Source organism: Pelobates fuscus, chromosome 11, assembly GCF_036172605.1.
Source record: "Pelobates fuscus isolate aPelFus1 chromosome 11, aPelFus1.pri, whole genome shotgun sequence".
Classification (NCBI taxonomy): Eukaryota; Metazoa; Chordata; class Amphibia; order Anura; family Pelobatidae; genus Pelobates; species Pelobates fuscus.
In genome coordinates, this window is record NC_086327.1 from 39,001,733 (window position 1) to 39,019,408 (window position 17,676).

General features: G+C 41.4%; 1 protein-coding gene across 1 annotated transcript in view; it reads right to left on the reverse strand.

Moving 5' to 3' along the window:
* Nucleotides 1–17,019, reverse strand: part of GFY (golgi associated olfactory signaling regulator) — a 37,476-nt gene extending 20,457 nt beyond the window's left edge. Inside the window, exons 1-2 of the mRNA XM_063437211.1 lie at nucleotides 16,945–17,019; nucleotides 3,149–3,713 (exon numbers count right to left, since the gene is read on the reverse strand). Coding sequence (XP_063293281.1) covers nucleotides 3,149–3,713 — 565 coding nt within the window. The 5' untranslated portion in view covers nucleotides 16,945–17,019. The remainder of the gene's footprint in view (nucleotides 1–3,148; nucleotides 3,714–16,944) is intronic.
* Nucleotides 17,020–17,676: the final 657 nt, after the last annotated feature.

The window sequence follows — 17,676 nt, forward strand, 5'->3', positions numbered from 1 at the left end:
CTGAGTATAAAGATATATGACTATTTTTTAACACAATAAATGGTTTGCAGATGAGATGCAGTGGCTGACACATGGGAACTGTAGCGGGCAGGACAAAATGTGCTATAGGCAAAATGCAAAGGGTAAAACGTGCCAGAATAATCATAGCTAGCACCAAAGGGACTCTCTAAGCTCCAAATCCACAAAACCTTAATATAGTGGTTTTGGTGAAGTGACTCAGTCGCTGCAGTCTGACAAATCTAAACACAGATATTTATGCTAAAGCAATGTTATATTTGTCACTAAGGATGCCTCTAGCAGCTTTCAATTATGCGCTCTTGCCCATTATTATTATTATTATTATTTTTATTTTTATTTTATTATTTATATAACGCCAACAAATTCCGTAGCGCTGTACAATGGGTGGACTAACAGACACATAATTGAGATACCACTGGACGTACAGGAACAGAGGGGGTTGAGGGCCCTGCTCAATGAGCTTACATGCTAGAGGGAGTAGGGTATAGTGACACAAAGGGTTAAAGTAGGGGAATTAAATTGTTTGTTAGAGAAGGGTTTATTGAGTGCTTGGTAGGTCATTTTTGACAGTTGCCGGAAAGGAGTCATGGGGTGGGGGATGAGAAGCTTGCTGACAGTTTAATTGATACGCTAATGAAGAAGTGAGTTTTCAAAGATTTTTTTGAAGGAGTGGAGGCTGGGTGAAAGTCTGATTGAGGAGGGAAGGGAGTTCCACAAAATAGGTGCAGCCCTGGAGAAGTCTTGAAGGCGAGCGTCAGAGGTGGGGATCCAGGCAGAGGATAGGCGTAGGTCTTGGGCTGAGCGCAGGGGTCTCGATGGGACATACTTGTGTATGAGGGAGGATAGGTATGTTGGAGCAGCATTATGTAGGGATTTGTAAGCAAGCGCCAGAATTTTGAATTGGGCCCTATATCTAGCTGGAAGCCAATGCAGGGACTGACAGAGCGTGGAGGCATGGGAAGTGCGAACGGACAGGAAAATAAGCTTCGCAGCCGCATTCATTATTCAGTGCAAGCTGGGAACATGTAAGACCGGTGAGAAGGGGATTGCAGTAGTCGAGGCGAGAGAGAACAACAGCATGAACCAGTATCTTAGCCGCGTCTGGCGTTAGATATGGGCGGATGCGCGCTATGTTCTTGAGCTGGAAGCGACAGGATTTGACTATCGATTGGACATGGGGAGTAAAAGAGAGGTCAGAATCAAAAAGAACCCCTAGGCAGCGAGCCTGCAAGGTAGAGGTGATAGTAGCGCCGTTGACTTGGATGGAGACAGACACAGTAGTAGCAGCACTTGAGGGGTGAAAAACTAGAAGTTCTGTTTTGGACAGGTTGAGTTTAAGGAAGTGAGCAGTCATCCAGTTGGAAATAGCAGAGAGGCAGTCAGAAACACGAGTCAAGGTGGGCGGAGAGAGATCAGGGGAGGACAAGTAGATTTGCGTGTCATCTGCATATAAATGATATTGGAAGCCAAAGGAGCTGATGAATTTACCAAGGGAGGCAGTATAGATAGAGAACAATAGGGGGCCGAGGACAGAACCTTGGGGGACGCCGACAGAGAGGGGTTGGGGAGAAGAGGCAGAACCAGAGAAAGAAACACTGAAAGAGCGCTGGGAGAGGTAGGAGGAGCACCAGGAGAGAGCAGTATTCCGTAGACCAAAGTTACGAAGAATGTGAAGAAGCTGTTGATGATCAACAGTGTCAAAGGCGGCAGAAAGATCAAGGAGGATTAGAATAGAGTATTGGCCGTGAGATTTAGCTGCAATTAAATTGTTGGATACTTTGGTCACAGCAGTTTTGACAGAGTGACTAGCACGGAATCCAGACTGAAGGGGGTCAAGCAGAGAGTTGGATTCGAGAAAGTCTGTCAATCTGGCGTACACAACTCTCTCGAGGATCTTGGAGGCAAATGGCAGTAGCGAAATAGGGCGGTAGTTGGATGGGGAGTTGGGATCAAGGTTGGGCTTTTTCAGAATCGGGGTTACGGTTGCATGTTTGAAGGGTGAGGGAAATGTGCCAGAGGAAAGGGAGAGATTGAAAATTCTAGCGAGAGGAAGAGCAAGAGAGGGAGACAAAGTACGGATGAGATGCGAGGGAATAGGATTGAGGGAGCAGGTGGTGGCAGGAGGACAAGAGCAGAAACCTCTTGTGCTGTAGCAGGTGCAAATGAGCATAGGATGGCAGAGGGAGTGGGGTTGGGTGATGTAATGCTAGGGGTAGGAGAGAGATTAGAGATCTATTTCCTGATTGTAGAGATCTTCTCAGTGAAATGAAATGCAAAGTTTGTGGCGGACAAGGTGGCCCCATAACTAGCTACGGCCTGATCAGAGGCTCAGTCGGCACTGCAGTGCTGGGAGGAAGTGAGTACAGGACACCATTCTGTGAGGAAAGGAGGAGGCAAAGAAAGAGAGGGGGGGCATTATTTTATGGGGAGGGAAATAGGTTGTTGGGATAAGTCTTTATATCTGCTTTTCACCAGACCCAGACATCCTTAAAGGAACACCATAGGGTCAGGATAAATATAGTAAAATCGGTTTTATTCCAGTCTATGAAGCTGGCTCTGCCCCTTATTTGTGATCTCAGCCAAGAAGGTGAACCGGAGGTAGAGCCACACACCGCCCTGACCAATCAGCATCTCCTCTTAGAGATTAATTTATTCAATGCATCTCTATGGGGAGAGTTCTGAGTCTCCATGAAGAGAGTGGAGACACTGAATGTCAGTGCTGCACACTGTGCAGCACTGTCCGAGCAACACATCTAGTAGCCATCTGAGGAGTGGCCACTGGAGGTGTCCCTAGGCTGTAATGTAAACACTGCCTTTTCTCTGAAAGTGTTTACTATAAAAAGCCTGCAGGGACTGACTATAGTCAGCAGAACAACTACATTAATCTGTAGGTGTTCTCAGATAGCAAAATACACCTCACTCAGATTGCCAAAGCAGAAAATGAGATGTGCTTATTGCGTTATTGCAGCTGGCAATTATCTATTCTGTAGAATAAAGTATTGTTGCAATGGCAGTAGAATAGCAAAACAGCTGAAATGTTAAAACTAAATAGAACAGAACCCATCAAAAAAAATCTCTTTATACTCAAAAACATCACAGATAAATAAAACAGAAATAAAAAAAGAGTTACCAGTTGGCTCACTGTCTTCTCCAAAAAATGTATAATACAATGCATGATATGTTGAGTTGTGAGATAACTGATTGGATATTCCTTCCTTATTTAGGGTTGAACTGCTTGCGTTGACATCAGTCATGTTTTCAAGTGATGACCAGTCATGATGTGAAGATGCAATCCAAGGACCAATATTTTCACCCGAGACATTTATTCTGCTCGTAATGTTTGCTCTCGGTCTTTCAGTGATGTGATTTCCATCACTAATTGAATCAGGACATGATGTATTGCATAGTGCAAAGTGCAGCGTTTCATTGACAATGAGGTGACCAGACAGAGTTGTAGAATTTGATGACATCTGAACGTCACCAGCAGATACATTTCTGAGATCACTGTAGCCTTTGACAAGTTCTGAATGCACAGCGTTAGTGTCTTCACCATTCTTGCTCACATTTTCCATTCCATTCATTTTTATTGGCTGAGATGTTAATGCAGCAAAAGTCACCTTTGTATTGCAACCAAGCATGTACAATATGAATACATGGTGAACACGCATTCGGCACAATTTGCTTCCCTCTTTCATCTGTAGAATTAAAAATAAGTAGAAATATGTTAATTCACAGCCACTGCTTACGATACAAATCCATTATACATTGTCTGGCCAACAACAAATTAAAAATAACTGTGCCAATTCTAACAGACCATACACATTGCCACTTGTATAAATGCTTTCACACTTACAGATGCATCATTAATCCAAGCAAAAAAGGTGGTAATGAAATAAGTGAGCTGATAAACAGACATGATAGTCTACAGCAAAAAAAGTACATATCATCTATAGATTTATCAGTTTTTTTAAACACAAACCCAACAAAAAACAACCCCTGTATGCAGCACATTTAGTGACTCTCCCCTATCTATCAATTAGCTTTTATTTCCCATCAATCATCTCTATTTTGTATGCCAAGAGCGAAATCCAGATCACAACCTGAGATGAACATGCTCGACCATTGCGTGTTTCGCTTGGCTTGTGATTTTGACCCATTTCAGCTTGGAATTCGGGAATTTAACCAAACACCCAATCATCGACAAATTCAGGCAAACCAAATCTAATTAGGAACAGTGGTAATTAACAGCACTACAGGACAGTATAGAATGCTTTCCTAATGTGGACCAGTGTGAAAGTGCTTTCAGATGAGGAGTAAAATACACAAAGCAGTGGGGATGATGTTCAATAAAGCCATGATTTTACAGATCCTCTTTTTTGCTGACTTTGCCCATATCTCTTGCATATGTTCAGGGATAAGGCCATAAGCAATAGGGACCTGGGTAAAAAAAAAAAGGTTCAATAGCACAGTTAGATAACAACATCATGTAGGTCCCAAATTTTATGGCACACTCCAGCACTTCCTTTAAAAGAGGAATTTAAAAGGAGTTAAATCAATTTATTAAAGGAAAACTCCAGTGCCAGGAAAACAATCTGTTTTCCTATCACTGCAGGTTCCCTCTCCCTCCCACCCCCCCCCCCCCCCAATCCCCAGTTGCTGAAGGGGTGAAAACCCCTTCAGTAACTTACATGAGGCAGCGACGATGTCCCTCGTCGCTGCCTCCTCCTCCACGCCTCTCCTCCTACTGACTCTGTCGGCCGGTGGGCGAGACTGATCCCGTGTACCGGCCGAGGAGACCTAATGCGCATGCGCGGCCATGCTGCGCATGCGCATTAGGTCTCCCCATAGGAAAGCATTGAAAACGATTTTCAATGCTTTCCTATGGGGAATTGAGCGACGCTGGAGGTCCTCACACAGCGTGAGGACGTCCAGCGACACTCTAGCACAGATCTGGGCTATGAGTCAGGAAGTGACCTCTAGTGGCTGTCTAGAGGTGGAGTTAACCCTGCAAGGTAATTATTGCAATTTATAAAAAACTGCAATAATTACACTTGCAGGGTTAAGAGTAGTGGGAGTTGGCACCCAGACCACTCCAATGGGCAGAAGTGGTCTGGGTGCCTGGAGTGTCCCTTTAAGTGGACATTGTGGTCATAAAGACGTCTAAAAACATATGCTGATTTTTGACAAATGCATATGTATGTAAACACCCTATCAGGGGTCTATTTTGGTTTTATGCTGCCCTAGATATGACTAAACTCCGGCATCCCTCTAATCTAAATTTGATCCACCCCTTCCAGTTAAGGCTTCACCCTGTCCTGTTTAAGACCAACATGCTCTTTGACTGACAGACACATGCCTTAACAAATACATGCACTCACTGACAGATACAGAAACCTAGCCGTCCACCTCGGAAGTGTCCTAAGGTGGACATTTGGCCAGAGCCCAGGCCCCTCTTCACACAAGGCTAACAAGGCATTTTCCAGAGTGTTTAGGGGCGGCATTGTTTTGCCGCCACACCTGGAAAGTGCCGCCCAAGGCAAATGCCTTCTTAGCCTTCCAATAAATACAGCACTGACCTAATGCATTAATAAGATCTCCCAGTTATGCTTCCAGAGTAAGTAGTCAAACCATTTATGTAAGGTTTGGCAACTTACGTGGGTCCCATCAGATGCCCACTGAATTCTTTTGTGGGAAGTTCCATGCAGGACTGCACACAGTGCTCAGATAATGTCTGCAGCCAATGAGCAGGCCATGCACAGCATGACTTAGCTCAATGGAGCCATTAGAAGCTCTATGCAGGAAAGGCAGCTACAAAGGTCCAGTGGGACCCATGTAAGTTGTCACACTGTTTTTAATTAGTTCGGCTATTTACACTGGAAAGCAGAACCAAGGCACTCTCAGCTCCAAAACCACTAAATTATGTAGTAGGTAGTGGTTATGGTGCTTTTAATATCTCTTTATTGAATAGTCACATTATATAAAATTGAGTAATAACAAAAGGAAAGAATCCCCGGGTGCACTCTATATTCTTTTTCTTCCCCTGATTCATTGTTTCCTAAATGTCCCCCGTGTATTTTTTTTTTCCTTTCATTCATTTTTCCTTTCCTCTGATGCTTGTCACTGATAGCAGGAAGTTCATTTTGTTAATGTGTATAACAAGGCAAAACAGCAATAATAATCACAATAAATAAAAGTTGCACACTAAATATATTCCATAATGACAATTTTTCAGTGAACACAAATTGCCCGAATTTTAGCTGAATGTTGGGGTAGCAGAATTTCAACACCAAAAAAACAGTTCGGAAACAGAATCCCTCGAACGAAAAGGGTGCGAAAATGGGCCAATCAGTGCACTGCAAAATATATGCATAATATAACAGTACAGAATGCTTTCCAAATATGTACCAATTTGAGTATATCAATTCTACTCCTCCGATCGGTCCATCCGCCTATTATCTTATTGTGCTTTGAGCAGGGCAGAAGAGGGTACTTGAATCCTAAGTTGAAATAAATCACCATATTTAATATGTGTTTCCTGCTAAAACCCAACCACTGGCTTTTTCTCTGAGGCTTCACATATATTAAACCAACACAACAATTTAAAATCTAAATTTACGAGATGCTATTGAATTGGCAAAAACTAAAACCACTATCATATGTATTTTTCCCCCAATAAAATTGCTGTTACAGTAAATAAAGATGATACTTTTGTAGCGAGTTTGAAAAACTATATGGTGATTCTCAGCAGCTAATCTCAGAAAAACTGTTTTCCAATACACGTACACTAGTTTAATATTACTAGACACTGAAATCATTTTGTAGAAGGAAGCAGTTGATGGTTCACAGAGAACATTGAAGAGGGAGTAACAAAAGCAGATGTTTATTTTCCCCTGACAATATTCTTGTTGTTCATGTCTTGTTTTCTCCCAGGTCTTTTGCACAGTTTAGAAAAGCTGTTCTATTGTGTACCAACAAACGCCTATTTAGCCTCCAGATATAAACCAAATACTCTTAATAAAAGGGCTGAAATTCTAAGATCGGTTGATATTCCTTCGGATCCAATAGCCGGTTGTGTAGAACTTTTTAATATTATGAATAAAAATGTTGCCAAGAGCTATGCTTTAATTTTGATAGAATTTGTAATGTTACAATGAAATTCTCAAACTGTGTAAATCTTACACATCCTCTGAAATGTTATGGACAGGTGATCTGTTGGATATTGTAGGTATCGTGAAAGAATAAATAATTTGACAGATTATATGATGATAAAAAAACATGCAAACATGCAAATATGGTATATATGAAATAAACTGAATATTCATATTAATGAAATATTAATTAATATGCATCCACTTCAATCTACTGAAGTGCGTACAATGGTGCTTACAATGACCCCCTTAGATGCACTTAAAGGTACACTATAGTCACCAAAACAACTTTAGCTTAATGTAGCAGTTTTGGTGTATAGATCATGCCTCTGACGTTTCACTGCATAATTCTCTGCCATTTAAGGGTTAAATAACTTTTCTTTGTGTTTATGCAGCCCTGGCCATAGCTCCACTGGCAGTGACTGACACAGCCAGCATTAAAATAAAGGTTTTATTTTTAATCAGATGTTGACTTCTAAATGTCAAAGAATTGTGTAGTGAGTTATTATGGTGTCCCTTTAAGTGCAAGAACTGTGAAAACGGAGTGAGCCTTTCATTGTGCAGGATTGATAAACCCAGCCGAATGGTTACCAAAGGTGCAATATTGAAAGTGTTGGCACATGTTTGGTTGACATGGACAGGCATTATTGAATAATAGAGCAAGTAGTATGAGAGACACTTTGCCATGACTCACCGAAGATACTGACAAGGTTTGTAATGGAAAAACAGACAAAGAGCTGTCTGTAATGCACAGCAAGTGGACTACACTGGATTTGAACCAGAGGACTAGCTGGGAGGTGATGTGATATGGCAAGGTGCCCTGAAAAAGGCCACCACAATGCATGACAGGTCTCAACATTCAACAAGGGACTTTGTAGCATTAGGAAAACAAATGCGTATTCACACCACTATAGTTCCCTGGTCACTGTTTAGGTCACCTGCAGGCAAAAAAAAAGTACTTTACTTACCATGTGTCTATGGCTAGACCTGCTTCCTCGGCTAAGAACATCAAAATCAGCTAATCAAATGCTTTCCCGTAGGAAAGCATTGGGAGGCTATTGCGCATGCTCGGTCTCTGAGACCATCTGATAGAAATAGCAGAGTGTTACTTGGCTATTTCATCAGAAGCATCTCTAGTGGTTGTGTGAGTGACAGCCACTAGAAACATTTAAAACCTGCAAGCTGCAGGGTTAAAACAAGTGGGACCTAGCATCCAGACCACTTCATCTCAACAAAACGGTGTGGGTGCTGTGTGAATGCAAAACTACATGTAGAACATAGCAATATAAGATTGGATAATAGTATATTTACACTTTCACCGAACCATGTTCTGGACATCAAATAATACAATATTAACTAAACAATGACAATTTACATAGTTAATGCAAAAATAGGGTCATAAGAATTTTTTTTTCTTTTGGCAGCTTTATTCATTCCACTTTTTGTTATTAATAAACCCCTAAATCTTTTTAACGTATCTCCAATGTTATACGTAAATAATTAGAATAAATCAAAATGAAATGTTTTTATTTTTCTTAAGAAATATGAATAAGTTTCCATTGAATAAGTCCATTGAAAGGCTTTAATTATAACTGGAATATACTGATAAGAAAAGGTTCATAACACCGTGAAGCAGGATGATTTGAAAGCCTATTAAACGGGTGTAAAGGAAATCCTCATTTAAACAGTCCAAAGAAAGATTATTGCAGAGGTATCAAAAATCATATTATTTAAAGGGTTACTTCAACCAAAAACCAGCAAAAAAAAATAAATAAAAAGTGTAAACATTCCTATCCTACCCCCCTTCAACGTTAAAAAGGTGTCCACTGGATGCTTGGTGCCGGTATGCAAGCTGATGACAGACATCCAATATGCACAGAATTGACATTAGACAGCATGGATCTCTTGATCACGGCTGGATTATTATTTTATTATTATTGTATTATTTATATAGCACTATCAGATTCCGTAGCGCTGTACAATGGGTGGACTGACATGTAATTGTAACGTATAGGAACAGAGGGGTTGAGGGCCCTGCTCAATGAGCTTACATTCTAGAGGGAGTGGGGTATAGTGACACAAAGGGTAAAAGTAGGGGTACAAAGTAGGTTGTTAGAAAAGTATTCACAGAGGGCTTAGTAGGTAATTTTTGACAGTTGCAGGACAGGAGTCATGGGGGTGGGGGATAAAAACCTGCTAACAGTTGAATTGATATGATTTCTTGAAGAAGTAAGTTTTCAATGATTTTTTTGAATGAGTAGAGAATGCTTGAAACTCTTACTGAGAAGGGAAGGGACTTCCACAGAAGAGGTGCAGCCCTGGAGAAATCTTGGAGGCGAGCATCAGAGGTGGGAGTACGGACAGAGGATAGACATAGGTCTTCGGCAGAGCGCAGGGGCCTCGACGGGACATACTTGTGTATTAGGGAGGATAGGTAGGTTGGAGCAGCATTATGTAGGGACTTGTAAGCAAGCACCAGATTTTTAAATTGAGCCATATATCTAACTGGAAACCAATGCAGGGACTGACAGAGCGGGGAGGCGTGGGAGGTGCGAGCGGACAGGAAAATGAGCCTCACCAAAGCATTCATTATAGATATAGAGAGAACAACAGCATGGACCAGCACCTTAGCCGCATCCGGCGTTGAATAGGGGCGGATGTGCGCTATGTTTTAGAGATGGAAGCTTCAGGATTTGGTGATTGATTGGACATGAGGGGTGAAGAAGAGGTTGGAGTCAAAAAGAACACCCAGGCAGCAAGCCTATGAGGTAGAGGTAAAGGTAGCAACGTTGACTTGGAGGGAGACAGACACGGGAGTAGCAACACTTGGGGGAGGAAAGACCTAAAGTTCTGTTTTGGACAGGTTGAGTTTAAGGAAGTGAGCAGCCATCCAGTTGGAAATCACAGAGAGGCAGTCAAGATGGGCGGAGAGAGATCAGGACAGTACATGTCATCCGCATAGAAATGATAACGGAAGCCAAAGAAGCTGATGAGTTTACCAAGGGAGGCAGTATAGATAGAGTACAGTAGGGGACCAAGGACAGAACCTTGGGGGACGCTGACAGAGAGTGGTTGCGGGGAAGAGGCAGAGTCAGAGAAAGAAACACTGAAAGAGCACTGGGAAAGGTAGGAGGAGCACCAGGAGAGAGCAGTATCAGGTAGACCAAAATTACGGAGAATGCGAAGAAGTTGTTGATGATCAACAGTGTCAAAGGCAGCAGAAAGATCAAGGAGAATTAGGATAAAGTAATGGCCGCGAGTTGTGAGGTTCTGAAGTTAAACCAAAACAGATTGATACTGAGGTGTATCTAGGACAGCTTAGGCAACCTTCAGTACTCCAGACGTAATGTACTACACATCCCGTAATGATCTTATAGCTGGTAAGGCATCCATAGAGCTTGGTTGCTTCATCTAAGTGTTGCTTCTAAGTGTGTGGTTGGAGATATTCTGGAGAGTTTAACAGAAGCTTCAACTGTCTAATAGTTGTGCTAAGAGTTTTTCTTTTCTACTGTTACAGGTAAGATTCATCTGTAGGAAAAGGTTACTGATTGCACAAGGTTTGATTTCCTGTTGGTAATTATAAGGCATTTGATTTGATTAGTTAGCTACTTGCTATTGATTGCTGTTTAATTAGCTATTGTTTGCAAATAAGGCCTACCCAGGTGTTAAACATTCCTAGTGGGTGGTGATTTTAGGAGTTATATTTGGGTTGTTGTCATTAGCTTGGCTAATAGAGCTTGGTTGCTTCATCTAAGTGTTGCATCTAAGTGTCTGTGGTTGGAGATATTCTGGAGAGTGTTGCTTCTAAGTGTGTGTGGTTGGAGATATTCTGGAGAGTGCTGCTTCTAAGTGCGTGGTTGGAGATAAACTGGAGGTAATCTGAGGTATTCAGGAGGATAAATAAAAAGTTAAAATTTGTTTGATTTAAATTATTCACCTCATTGGAATGGCAGACTTAGTTAAGTGTAATAGTTGCTATGCATTTGTTTCACGTTCCACGTTTTGGAGGTTTGGTTGTTGTCTAATCTGTAGACAGTTCTCTATCTTGAGGCAGGAGATTGTATTTTTGAAGTCTGAGATTTGTAAATTATCTGGTAAACAAACTCTGGCTGGAACTGCTGCAAATCCACTGCCGCAGAGACGTACTAGGAATGGCAGATGGATCACTGTAGGATCTGGTAGACTTAGAGGTGTGGGTAAAAGGCATATTGCACAGTCTGTTGCTCTACATAATTCATTTTGTGCACTTTCAGAGTGTAATGGTGTTATGGAGACAGGCACTGAGGGTAGTGGTGTTGTGGAGAGAGGCACTGAGGCTAGTGGTGTTGTGGAGAGAGGCACTGAGGCTAGTGGTGTTGTGGAGAGAGGCTTGGAGACTATGGTGAGGCCTAATAGAAAGCAGTTATTGTTGGGGGATTCCAGCATAAGAGGTGGGGGAATTGGATGTACTTGTCCATCTAGGGACAAATGACTTGGCTTGCAATGAGGTTTCAGAGGTTCAGGCCCGTCGCTACCCGACAGGCAAACCAAGCAACTGCTTGGGGCCCCGAGCTGGCCTGGGGCCCCAAGCAGAGCCGGTGCTTCCTATAAGGCTGCAGCCGCCTGAGCGCTCTATAGAGAGCCTCAGGAGGCTGCAGCACTCCTTTCTCGTCAGTGGCGTACTAAGGGGGGGTGGGGGGGCAGGGGGGGCGGCCCGCCCCGGGTGCCACTGTCCAGGGGGGTGCCATGACTTCACGTGTCATGTGTCGGCCCCCCGGCCCCAATCATCACGCTGCGCTCAGCCGCACCTTTGAGAAGGGGGAGGAGTCTTTGGGACGCGGCGTGATGACGCCGTACGCAGCGCCGCCGTCAATCCGCCTTCACGGATCTTCAGCGTAAGGATCCAGTGGTCGGTCTCGGAGGGAAGGCATCATCAAAACGTGAGTAGTAATTTATGTGTTTTTGTAATTTATGTAATGTTATTTAATTATGGGGGGGTGTATATTAATTATGGGGGGTGTATATTAATTATGGGGGGGTGTATATTAATTATGGGGGGTGTATATTAATTATGGGGGGTGTATATATATTATGGGAGGGTGTATATTAATTATGGGGGGGTGTATTAATTATGGGGGGTGTATTAATTATGGGGTGTGTATATTAATTATGGGGGGTGTATATTAATTATGGGGGGTGTATATTAAGTATGGGGGGGTGTATATTAAGTATGGGGGAGTGGATTAATTATGGGGGTGTATTAATAATGGGGTGGTGTATATTAATTATGGGGGGGTGGATTAATTATGGGGGTGTATTAATAATGGGGTGGTGTATATTAATTATGAAGGAGTGTATTAATTATGGGGGAGTGTATTAATTATGGGGGGTGGATTAAATATGGGGGTGTATATTAATTATGGGGGGTGTATATTAAGTATGGGGGTGTATATTAAGTATGGGGGGTGCATATTAAGTATGGGGAGTGGATTAATTATGGGGGTGTATTAATAATGGGGTGGTATATATTAATTATGGGGGGTGGATTAATTATGGGGGTGTATATATTAATTATGGGGGAGTGTATTAATTATGGGGGGTTGATTAATTATGGGGGGTATATTAATTATGGGGGTGTATATTAATTATGGGGGGTGTATTAATTATGGGGGAGTGTATTAATTATGGGGGAGTGTATTAATAATGGGGTGGTGTATATTAATTATGGGGGGTGGATTAATTATGGGGGAGTGTATTAATTATGGGGGAGTGTATTAATTATGGGGGGTGGATTAATTATGGGGGGTGGATTAATTGCGTATTAGGGACTTTAACTTGTGGCTTGGTGAATGGTGTCGGGAGCAAGGATTTGGCTTTATTTGAAATGGAAATAAACTGTACAAAAAAGATGGTTTGCATCTTTCTCAAAAGGGAACAAATGTTCTCAGTGAGCAGTTCAGAGGTTTTGCTAGGATGTTTTTAAACTAGATGGGGGGGCAAAAGGGTGATAAAACATCAATCCAATTGTCCCCCAAAACAAGGACAGAAGGTGCCTGTAGCAAGTGTGTTAAAAAATGATAAGCTTAGAGTCATGTCTACAAATACTCGCAGTTTAGGGAATAAGATCCATGAACTTGTGGCAATAATGGCAACTGATAGTGTAGATTTAGTCGCTGTTACTGAGACATGGTATAATGAGAAAAATGACTGGGACATAGCAATATGAGGGTACTCTTTATATAGAAAAGACAGGGAAGGCAGGAAAGGGGGAGGGTTGGCCCTGTATGTGAAGGATAGCATAAAATCTAGCCTAATAAAAGTTAGTAAGGCGAACATAGAGTCCGTTTGGGTTACGTTAGAATTTGGTAATCACACAGTAACTCGTGTAGGTGTGATTTATAGGCCCCCAGGAGAAATTGAAGAGTTAGATAATCTACAAGTTGAGGAAATAGCTAAAATGACAATGAAGGGGGAAGTTATCATCATGGGTGACTTTAATCTTCCTGATGTGAATTGGAAAACAAAAATAGCCAGGAGCACACATATTCTAAACTCCCTACTGGGATTGTCTCTAAAACAAGTCGTTGAGGAGCCAACTCGTAAAGAGGCCATACTAGATTTAGTGTTAACAAATGGAGATTTGGTATCCGATATTACTGTAGGTGAAAGTTTAGGATCCAGTGATCATCAGTCAGTGTGATATGTAAGAACAGTGACTGAGTCACACCACACAAAAACAAAAGTTTTAGACTTTAGAAAAACAGACTTTTCTAAAATTAGAATATGTGTAAAGGAGTCATTATCAGACTGGAGCAATTTAAATGGAGTCCAAGAGAAATGGGATTATTTAAAATTTGCACTACTGAAGGCAACAGAAAATTGCATTAGGCTTGTCAGTAAAAGCAAAAAATTCAAGAAACCACTGTGGTACTCCGTAGATGTGGCCAAAATAGTAAAAAACTAAAAGTTAGCATTTAGTAATTATAAAAAAAAAACAAAGTGAGGAAGACAGAATGATCTATAAGATTAGGCAGAAAGAGGCTAAACAAGTTATAAGAGCTTCCAAATCACACACAGAAGAGAAAATAGCACAGTCAGTAAAAAAGGGAGACAAAACTTTTTTTAGATACATAAATGAGAAAAGAAAAGCAAAACAAGGATTAGTTAGATTAAAAACAAAAGAAGGAAGGTATGTAGAAGAGGATAAAGGTCTAGCTGATTGCCTCAATGAATATTTTTGTTCGTATTTACAGATGAAAATGAAAGAAAGGGACCTCAGCTAAGAAAAAGGATAAATTAGTCATTTATTACACGTGAGTTTACAGAGGAAGAGGTTCTACTTCAACTGTCAAATGTAAAGAAAAATAAGTCAATGGGACCTGATGGAATACACCCAAAGCTATTAAAAGAGCTTAGTGGTGTACTAGCAAAACAACCATTGATAACTGGAGTAGTCCCAGAAGATTGGAAGTTGGCGAATGTTGTGCCCATTCACAAGAAAGGTAATAGGGAGGAGTCGGGCAACCAATAGGCCAGTAAGCCTTACTTTAGTAGTGGGGAAAGTGATGGAAACCATGTTAATGGATAGGATTGTTGAACATCTAAACACCTGGATTTCAAGATCAGAGACAACATGGGTTTACTTCAGGAAGATCATGCCAAACTAATCATATTGATTTTTTTGATTGGGTAACTAAAATTATAGATCGGGGCGGTGCAGTAGACATTGCTTACCTAGATTTAAGTAAGGCTTTTGACACTGTTGCACATAGAAGGCTTATCAATAAACTGCAATCTTTAAGTTCGGATTCCAATATTGTTGAATGGGTAAGGCAGTGGCTGAGTGACAGGCAACAGAGGGTTGTAGTCAATGGAGTATATTCGAAGCTTGGGCTTGTCACCAGTGGGGTACCTCAGGGATCTGTACTTGGACCCATTCTCTTTAATATTTTTATTAGTGATATTGCAGAAGGTCTTGATGGTAAGGTATGTCTTTTTGCTGATGATACTAAGATATGTAACAGGGTTGATGTTCCAGGAGGGATAACCCAAATGGCTAATGATTTAGGTAAACTAGAAAAATGTTCAGAGTTGTGGCAACTGACATTTAATGTGAATAAGTGCAAGATAATGCATCTGGACGTAAAAACCCAAGGGCAGAGTACAGAATATTTGATAGAGTCCTAACCTCAACATCTGAGGAAAGGGATTTAGGGGTGATTATTTCTGATGACTTAAAGGTAGGCAGACAATGTAATAGAGCAGCAGGAAATGCTAGCAGGATGCTTGGTTGTATAGGGAGAGGTATTAGCAGTAGAAAAAGGGAAGTGCTCATGCCATTGTACAGAACACTGGTGAGACCTCACTTGGAGTATTGTACGCCGTACTGGAGACCGTATCTTCAGAAGGATATTGATACCTTAGAGAGAGTTCAGAGAAGGGCTACTAAACTGGTTCATGGATTGCAGGATAAAACTTACCAGGAAAGGTTAAAGGATCTTAACATGTATAGCTTGGAGGAAAGACGAGACAGGGGGGATATGATAGAAACATTTAAATACATAAAGGGAATCAACACAGTAAAGGGGACATCGTCTTAAATTAGAGGGACAAAGGTTTAAAAATAATATCCGGAAGTATTACTTTACTGAGAGGGTAGTGGATGCATGGAATAGCCTTCCAGCTGATGTGGTAGAGGTTAACACAGTAGAGGAGTTTAAACATGCATGGGATAGGCATAAGGCTATCCTTGCTATAAGATAAGGCCAGGGACTAATGAAAGTATTTAGAAAATTGGGCAGACTAGATGGGCCGAATGGTTCTTATCTGCCGTCATATTCTATGTTTCTATGTTTCACAACATTTGGAGTGCCGAAGGTGACCTAACCTTAAATTCTAGGAGTTAACAGGACAGGACAGCCACTGACTGTAACCAACATCCTAGCACTAGTGGAAGTCCCACACAAATAAAGACTTTTGGCCCTCATCTTCCTCCTTTAGGAAAACAAGATGGGCAAATTGTACCACTACCCAGCTAATATTAAAAAGCCCCATAGTACTGGCCAAGGGCAGCTTAGAACAGCTACGTATTCCTACTATGATTTCAGTAAAAAAATAAAAAGCACTTGCATATTTACAGGACACAATAAGCCAAGCAAACTTAGTATTGTGTGGGCGTCATGACCCGCTGGCCCAGAATATGAGTGGCCTCTGTGTATTTGTCCCCTCGCCTCTCAGAAAACCCTATCACTGCCTACATTGAATTAAACACCCATTGATATTGAAAAGTATATAACAGAAAAAAAAGATAAGCTGTCTTACAACAAACCCTTTGCTACCAATAAGACAAAATGGGGAGACATTTTAACTCTCTATAGGAACCGAATAATGTAAAGGCTTAATGAGAGTTGTAGGAAAATGTAGACATCCAATGTATCAAGGTTAGCACATATTATTTTGCAAAACTGTGCTTTATCAAACCTGCCTCTCTTTACAAAACACAATCTGTGCCTGGTGACTAAAATACTATTGCTCCCTCTCTGCATAGATTGTCACTTTGAAACAAAGAAAATAAAGAAAATCATACTACAAGCTTTAAAAATACAACAAATGATTTGTCACTGATAGTATAATACTGTCCATCAAAGCAGAAGCAACTGCATTGAATCTGCAGGTAGGTTGACATAATACGTGCAGGTAGATGTAGATAGTACAAGATGCTCCTAATGATGCAAAGTAGGACCATAATCAGAACAGTTATATTTACATAGGAAAATCAAAAGGGACAAAACTCACTTACCCTGGTTACACAGAGCTGCTCACTGATTGCCGTAGTTACACAATGTTACTTGCAATATTTATATATATATATTTTTTTTTAAACAGCTGCTTTATACGGATCGTCTGTAACAAGAGATGCAATGAATCCATCCCCTGTGTTGTCACCTGCCATGGATACTAAGCATTCAGGAACTGGTCCCACGAGGAAAGCCACAAGGTGCTGCTCGTGTAGAAGATAAAGCATAATAGTGGTTTATGACTTAGAGAATGTATAGAGAAAAATTACACCAAACAAAAATGTTGAGGGCTGTTGTATCGAATATGAAATTGCACAGTGTTTAGAATAGCACTGCATTATCACAAAGCAGTTTGAAATAATGCTGCTACGCTGGTGGGATACCTGCATTCATAATTCTGTGGCTATCATTCTCAGATAGGATATGGTTGATGAAAATGAAAGTTGGATTGCGTTAATTCATCATTCTGCTGGACATAACCATAAGCATGTAGCCCCATGTAGCCGAAGCGCAGCTTAGCGAAAAAGGGCCTTGACAGGGGTTAGGAGGCGGGCTTAGGAGGAAGCAGCCAGGACTGGTGGGTTGTGGGAATAAGGGGGTTGGCTATTTAAATAGGTAGCCATTTTGCAATGTGCACTTTTAATCTTTTGTGTGCAGGTTTGTGTGCACCTTAGTGCTCTCTGACTTGCTGGGTAGGATCTTTTCTTTTTGTCTCCTTCTGCAGGGCCATGGAC